Raw genomic sequence first — 7,635 nt, forward strand, 5'->3', positions numbered from 1 at the left:
GTTGTGTGCTGTAATGGGCAGGAGGAGTATGGAGCTCATTATTTGGCTCCTCATGCGTTCTCTTCTCTTCTCTTTCAGAACCACACGTTGAGTCAGCATGCACAGTGAGGAACCTCACTCTGCCCAAGACTTGACAGGACACAGTGGGGGAGGAGGTCCATTTGAACATTACATCCAATCAAAGTGTCATTTGCAGCCCACACGTAAAATCTCGAAGGATTTGGCCACAAGATGCTGCTATTATGAGCAGTTGGAAATGAATATTAATGGAAGATATTAAAAGTATTCTACGTTCAGTATTTTTTATTGTCCTGCATTGAAGTAGTGCATTCTGAGGGGGTTGGGGGTGGAGGGAGGGAGGGGAGGGGTAAAAGGGAAAAAAAGGTCTGCCTCAAATTTCCAGTGTTAGAGGGATCTGCTTTGACTCTCTTGTCCTTTGTTGCTTCTTGTATCATATTGATAGTTGCCGATTTTTAGTCGTGAGTTTTTGTTTGTACCAGCTTTTACTTGCAGTTTTTAGGTACTCGTGCTGTGATGGGATTGCTTGCCAATTGTAATGAATATTTCAGACATTTTCCTTCTCTTTTTCTTATGTTTTATTTTGTTTGTAATTACATGAAGACTAATGCTTTGATTGGGTTTGCCAGTTCACAGGACAAGTGGTTCTTGTACAATGAATATCATTGGTTTCAGTGCAACTGGATGGTGTCTGCTTTTTAAATGTGAATTAACCTGATTGCAATAACTAGTACAGTAAAATAAAGGGAATCCATACAGTGACTGTGTGTGTTCTTGTCTTTTTCCATCCGAGTCCGAGGAGCAGAGCACACAGGGGCAGAAGCAACAGCAGGAGCACAGGGGCAGGGCAGGCGTGCATGGTGTGGAGGTCTTACCTGGGTCAGTAAAGTGTAACAGGACTAAGGCTGAGCTCGAAGCAGTCTCGAACCAGTGACCCCACGCACCGCGAGCCAGCGTCTTAACCACAATGCAAAGGAGCCAGACTCGTCTGCATTGGTAGTGTTAGAGCTCTTAACCTCATCTCAAGTCACTGCCCGTTCCAATAGCATGGGATTGTTTGTGTCAGAGTGGCATGGAGTAACCCTCCAGATACTATCCCCGTCCCAGCGACTGGAACCCTGTGTCAAAGCACACACTCTCGACTCACAGAACCAGGAGCTTCTGTCTTCAGTCTGCCAGTGAAATCCTCCCCGTGCTGATGATCTACAAGCTTAGAAAAGCATAAGCACAACATCCCCGTGTCATTGATTAACCCAGGCTGGTTACAGTGGTGTCCATGTCTCACTGATTAACCCAGGCTGGTTACAGTGGTGTCCATGTCTCATTGATTAACCCAGGCTGGTTACAGTGGTGTCCACATCTCATTGATTAACCCAGGCTGGTTACAGTGGTGTCCACGTCTCATTGATTAACCCAGGCTGGTTACAGTGGGATGCATGGGGGTAGAGTGGTTTGTTTAATTGCATTGCTGGGTTCTCTTCTCTGGCTCTGGAAATCAAATGCAATCCATTCTCTGCTCCAAATCCAGTGTGTGGTTCCTTGATCCAGGGCTTCTGGTCCGCTGTGATCTGTTTTCCTGCATATACAGAATAGAAATAAAACTTCAGGCTAAGCAGTTTTCTTCTGCAAAATAACCGAATGCAAACATTCAGCCCCAATCTAACAACATGTCCTTAAACTGAGTGTCTCTTAATGTGCAACTCACTAATAGCATGTCCTTAAACACAGTGTCTCTTAATGTGCAACTCACTAATAGCATGTCCTTAAACACAGTGTCTCTTAATGTGCAACTCACTAATAGCATGTCCTTAAAGACAGTGTCTCTTAATGTGCAACTCACTTTAACTGCATACTGGAAATTTGCTGCACAACATACTTAGCCTCTCTGGTAAAAGAAAGTAATGAAATAAGAGTTGCTATTATCTTCAAAGCTATGCAAGTACTCTGGAATTCCTTGTTAAATAAACCTCCATTATTCTCAGAGCAAATTGGCATAATGAATATTACAAAATGGAAATGATAGTTGATCAAATTACATAACTCATGCATGTGACATAGTGGTAAGCCTTCATTTGGCTGTTCGGCACTGCTTTGCCAGGACTGCTGCTTACATGTAGACTTAGGAAAACATGGGCTTTAACCCTGGCAGTGAGACCCCTGTGAGCATGTCTAACAGCACTGAAGGGCTTTCATTAAGAGTGCTTTAACCCTGGCAGGGAGACCCCTGTGAGCATGTCTAACAGCACTGAAGGGCTTTCATTAAGAGTCTTTTAACCCTGGCAGTGAGACCCCTGTGAACATGTCTAACAGCACTGAAGGGCTTTCATTAAGAGTGCTTAACCCTGGCTGTGAGACCCCTGTGAGCATGTCTAACAGCACTGAAGGGCTTTCATTAAGAGTGCTTTAACCCTGGCAGGGAGACCCCTGTGAGCATGTCTAACAGCACTGAAGGGCTTTCATTAAGAGTGCTTTAACCCTGGCTGTGAGACCCCTGTGAGCATGTCTAACAGCACTGAAGGGCTTTCATTAAGAGTGCTTTAACCCTGGCAGGGAGACCCCTGTGAGCATGTCTAACAGCACTGAAGGGCTTTCATTAAGAGTGCTTTAACCCTGGCAGTGAGACCCCTGTGAGCATGTCTAACAGCACTGAAGGGCTTTCATTAAGAGTGCTTTAACCCTGGCAGTGAGACCCCTGTGAGCATGTCTAACAGCACTGAAGGGCTTTCATTAAGAGTGCTTTAACCCTGGCAGTGAGACCCCTGTGAGCATGTCTAACAGCAGTGAAGGGCTTTCATTAAGAGTGCTTTAACCCTGGCAGTGAGACCCCTGTGAGCATGTCTAACAGCACTGAAGGGCTTTCATTAAGAGTGCTTTAACCCTGGCAGGGAGACCCCTGTGAGCATGTCTAACAGCACTGAAGGACTTTCATTAAGAGTGCTTTAACCCTGGCAGTGAGACCCCTTTGAGCATGTCTAACAGCACTGAAGGGCTTTCATTAAGAGTGCTTTAACCCTGGCAGTGAGACCCCTGTGAGCATGTCTAACAGCACTGAAGGGCTTTCATTAAGAGTGCTTTAACCCTGGCAGGGAGACCCCTGTGAGCATGTCTAACAGCACTGAAGGGCTTTCATTAAGAGTGCTTTAACCCTGGCAGGGAGACCCCTGTGAGCATGTCTAACAGCACTGAAGGGCTTTCATTATTTGCTAAAAGTTAGTTACTCTATATAACTCTATTTATAATATTGAGTCCTTTTTAACACCCCCCTCTCCTCCCCTTACTTCATTCCCAATACAGATCAGAAAAATGGATTTCAATTTGTTTAAAGGAAGCAGAAAGAACATATTTGCTAACATGTTAGCTGGTTGTTGACAGTTCATTAACTTTAAAAACAAGCGTCCAATAACAGTAAAATAGTCCTGATGGATAAGCTTATGCAGGCATAGCAAGACATCCAGCCCAAAGTGAAAATAGAGACAGAACTCCTGCAAGATGATAAAACAGACAGGAGACAATGTGGGCACAGTCTGGGCTGAAAGCCTTTCGAAAGAGTTTCATTATATAGATGTGTGTGTGTGTGTGTGTTTATATATATATATATATATATATATATATATATATATATATATATATATATATATATATATATATATATACACATACACACACACACAGATTAATATAGTGCACAGTAGTACTGACACATTCAATTTAGCACTGCTAACAATCGTTTAATACAATGCCTCTTTGTAATTGTGTGTGCTGCATATCTGGAGCTTTACAACAGCACAGCCTGCTGAATGAAATGGAACAGTATTCGTTCATGGTGTATAACCCAGCTACTCATTATATTGCAGTATGTAGAGAATGACTGATTTGAGACGCTTACAGCAGCATAACATACAGCAATTGTTAGTGCAATTAAAACAAACATTTTGACAAGATTTCCATAATTATGCTTTTTGTACATGTTGTTTTTAACTGTTTGTAACATGTGTGAAAAGACTGCATCATCCTAATGTGCTTAGTGGAGCTGTGGGGGTGTTCTGTAAACTTTGAAATAAACAAGCACATGGGATTCAGAGAGGGCTGTCAAATTACTCAAAACAATATTTTCACATGCCAGAGCTTGACTGCAAATAGTGGACTGCTCAGAAATCTGTGAGCACATGAAGCCTAACTGATGCATGCAGTGTGAGCCTTACCTGTGTCCTCTGGGTATGGGACACACTATACAGCAGACATTAAGGAAATACAGTAAGGAGATAGATTGTTTATTTAGCAGACACCTTTATCCAAGGTGGCTTGCAGAGACTAGGGTGTGTGAACTATGCAGCAGCTGCAGAGTCACTTACAATAACATCTCACCTGAAGGATGGAGCACAAGGAGGTCAGTGACTTGCTCAAGGTCACACAATGAGTGAGCTGGGATTTGAACTGGGGACTGTCTGGTTAGCAGCCCTTTTCTTTAACCACTGGACCACACAGCCTCCTGCCCCTCTGAATCCCCCCAGATCTACCCACAGCTGTAACAAGCTTTAGAAGAACAAGCTGAAAGGCAAAGGTACATTGTAATAAACCAACTGGAATGGTATAAAAAGCACAACACAGCTTAATTAGAATTATGGCGCTGCTATATCCCTATAGCAAATTTAAAAAAATCAAAAACAACAAACAAAACAAAGCCCCAGTGTGATAGAGAGCTGAGGGTTGTGATCGCAAAGCCCCAGTGTGATAGAGAGCTGAGGGTTGTGATCGCAAAGCCCCAGTGTGATAGAGAGTTGAGGGTTGTGATCGCAAAGCCCCAGTGTGATAGAGAGATGAGGGTTGTGATCGCAAAGCCCCAGTGTGATAGAGAGTTGAGGGTTGTGATCGCAAAGCCCCAGTGTGATAGAGAGTTGAGGGTTGTGATCGCAAAGCCCCAGTGTGATAGAGAGTTGAGGGTTGTGATCGCAAAGCCCCAGTGTGATAGACAGAACTGAAGGTTGTGATCGTAAAGCCCCAGTGTGATAGAGAGAACTGAGGGTTGTGATCGCAAAGCCCCAGTGTGATAGAGAGCTGAGGGTTGTGATCGCAAAGCCCCAGTGTGATAGACAGAACTGAAGGTTGTGATCGCAAAGCCCCAGTGTGATAGAGAGCTGAGGGTTGTGATCGCAAAGCCCCAGCGTGATAGAGAGTTGAGGGTTGTGATTGCAAAGCCCCAGTGTGATAGAGAGCTGAGGGTTGTGATCGCAAAGCCCCAGTGTGATAGAGAGTTGAGGGTTGTGATCGCAAAGCCCCAGTGTGATAGAGAGCTGAGGGTTGTGATCGCAAAGCCCCAGTGTGATAGAGAGTTGAGGGTTGTGATCGCAAAGCCCCAGTGTGATAGAGAGAGAGCTGAGGGTTGTGATCGCAAAGCCCCAGTGTGATAGAGAGTTGAGGGTTGTGATCGCAAAGCCCCAGTGTGATAGACAGAACTGAAGGTTGTGATCGTAAAGCCCCAGTGTGATAGGAAGTTGAGGGTTGTGATTGCAAAGCCCCACTGTGATAGAGAGAGAGAGGGTTGTGATAGCAAAGCCCCAGTGTGATAGAGAGTTGAGGGTTGTGATCGCAAAGCCCCAGTGTGATAGAGAGCTGAGGGTTGTGATCGCAAAGCCCCAGTGTGATAGAGAGTTGAGGGTTGTGATCGCAAAGCCCCAGTGTGATAGAGAGTTGAGGGTTGTGATCTCAAAGCCCCAGTGTGATAGAGAGTTGAGGGTTGTGATCGCAAAGCCCCAGTGTGATAGAGAGTTGAGGGTTGTGATCGCAAAGCCCCAGTGTGATAGAGAGTTGAGGGTTGTGATCTCAAAGCCCCAGTGTGATAGAGAGTTGAGGGTTGTGATCGCAAAGCCCCAGTGTGATAGAGAGTTGAGGGTTGTGATCGCAAAGCCCCAGTGTGATAGAGAGTCGAGGGTTGTGATCGCAAAGCCCCACTGTGATAGAGAGAGAGAGCTGAAGGTTGTGATCGCAAAGCCCCAGTGTGATAGAGAGTTGAGGGTTGTGATCTCAAAGCCCCAGTGTGATAGAGAGCTGAGGGTTGTGATCGCAAAGCCCCAGTGTGATAGAGAGTTGAGGGTTGTGATCGCAAAGCCCCAGTGTGATAGAGAGTTGAGGGTTGTGATCTCAAAGCCCCAGTGTGATAGAGAGTTGAGGGTTGTGATCGCAAAGCCCCAGTGTGATAGAGAGTTGAGGGTTGTGATCGCAAAGCCCCAGTGTGATAGAGAGTTGAGGGTTGTGATCGCAAAACCCCAGTGTGATAGAGAGTTGAGGGTTGTGATCTCAAAGCCCCAGTGTGATAGACAGCTGAGGGTTGTGATCGCAAAGCCCCAGTGTGATAGAGAGGTGAGGGTTGTGATCGCAAAGCCCCAGTGTGATAGAGAGTTGAGGGTTGTGATCGCAAAGCCCCAGTGTGATAGAGAGCTGAGGGTTGTGATCGCAAAGCCCCAGTGTGATAGAGAGTTGAGGGTTGTGATCGCAAAGCCCCAGTGTGATAGAGAGCTGAGGGTTGTGATCGCAAAGCCCCAGTGTGATAGAGAGTTGAGGGTTGTGATCGCAAAGCCCCAGTGTGATAGAGAGTTGAGGGTTGTGATCGCAAAGCCCCAGTGTGATAGAGAGTTGAGGGTTGTGATCTCAAAGCCCCAGTGTGATAGAGAGTTGAGGGTTGTGATCTCAAAGCCCCAGTGTGATAGAGAGTTGAGGGTTGTGATCTCAAAGCCCCAGTGTGATAGAGAGTTGAGGGTTGTGATCTCAAAGCCCCAGTGTGATAGAGAGTTGAGGGTTGTGATCGCAAAGCCCCAGTGTGATAGAGAGCTGAGGGTTGTGATCGCAAAGCCCCAGTGTGATAGAGAGTTGAGGGTTGTGATCGCAAAGCCCCAGTGTGATAGAGAGCTGAGGGTTGTGATCGCAAAGCCCCAGTGTGATAGAGAGTTGAGGGTTGTGATCGCAAAGCCCCAGTGTGATAGAGAGCTGAGGGTTGTGATCGCAAAGCCCCAGTGTGATAGAGAGTTGAGGGTTGTGATCGCAAAGCCCCAGTGTGATAGAGAGTTGAGGGTTGTGATCGCAAAGCCCCAGTGTGATAGAGAGCTGAAGGTTGTGATCTCAAAACCCCAGTGTGATAGAGAGTTGAGGGTTGTGATCGCAAAGCCCCAGTGTGATAGACAGCTGAGGGTTGTGATCGCAAAGCTCTCTGAAAGTCTGTCTTCGCACTGGCCCAAAGCAAACAGAGCCTGCGCAGAGCACTGCTTTTCTTTCGCTTAGCTTTGGTTTGTTTTTTCTTACTGGTGCTGCAGGGAAGACAAACAAACTAACGGTGTAGAAAAAAGAAGAACAAATAGATACTGCTGCACAGCTGGAAATATGAAACAAAGTCTTTCTCCAGAATGAACCATTTTAATAACTATCTGAATCACGGGCTCATTCGAAAGTGAAATGAAAGCCAGTATGCTTGTTTGATATATTTCAACTCCTAGAAACACTACACAGTACAGTACTTGTGGACATACAAGGCAAGTCTTCAGGACCGCTGTTTGCCTGTAGGGGGCACTGAAACATGCGAATGCCAACTGCTGTAAACTGTATTACTACAGATTATTTGCATCTGAA

The 7,635-nt window shown here is 45.7% G+C and overlaps 1 protein-coding gene across 4 annotated transcripts in view; it reads left to right on the top strand.

Annotated features, from left to right (window-relative positions):
- LOC121325480 (zinc finger protein 423-like) overlaps nucleotides 1-780 on the top strand; it is a 104,261-nt gene extending 103,481 nt beyond the window's left edge. For all 4 annotated transcript variants that reach the window (XM_041267987.1, XM_041267988.1, XM_041267989.1 and 1 more), the window contains one exon: nucleotides 79-780. In XM_041267987.1, the coding sequence (XP_041123921.1) occupies nucleotides 79-108 (30 nt within the window). In that variant the 3' untranslated portion in view covers nucleotides 109-780. The remainder of the gene's footprint in view (nucleotides 1-78) is intronic.
- The last annotated feature ends 6,855 nt before the right edge of the window (nucleotides 781-7,635 follow it).

The sequence above is a fragment of the Polyodon spathula genome, chromosome 13, assembly GCF_017654505.1.
Source record: "Polyodon spathula isolate WHYD16114869_AA chromosome 13, ASM1765450v1, whole genome shotgun sequence".
NCBI lineage: Eukaryota > Metazoa > Chordata > Actinopteri > Acipenseriformes > Polyodontidae > Polyodon > Polyodon spathula.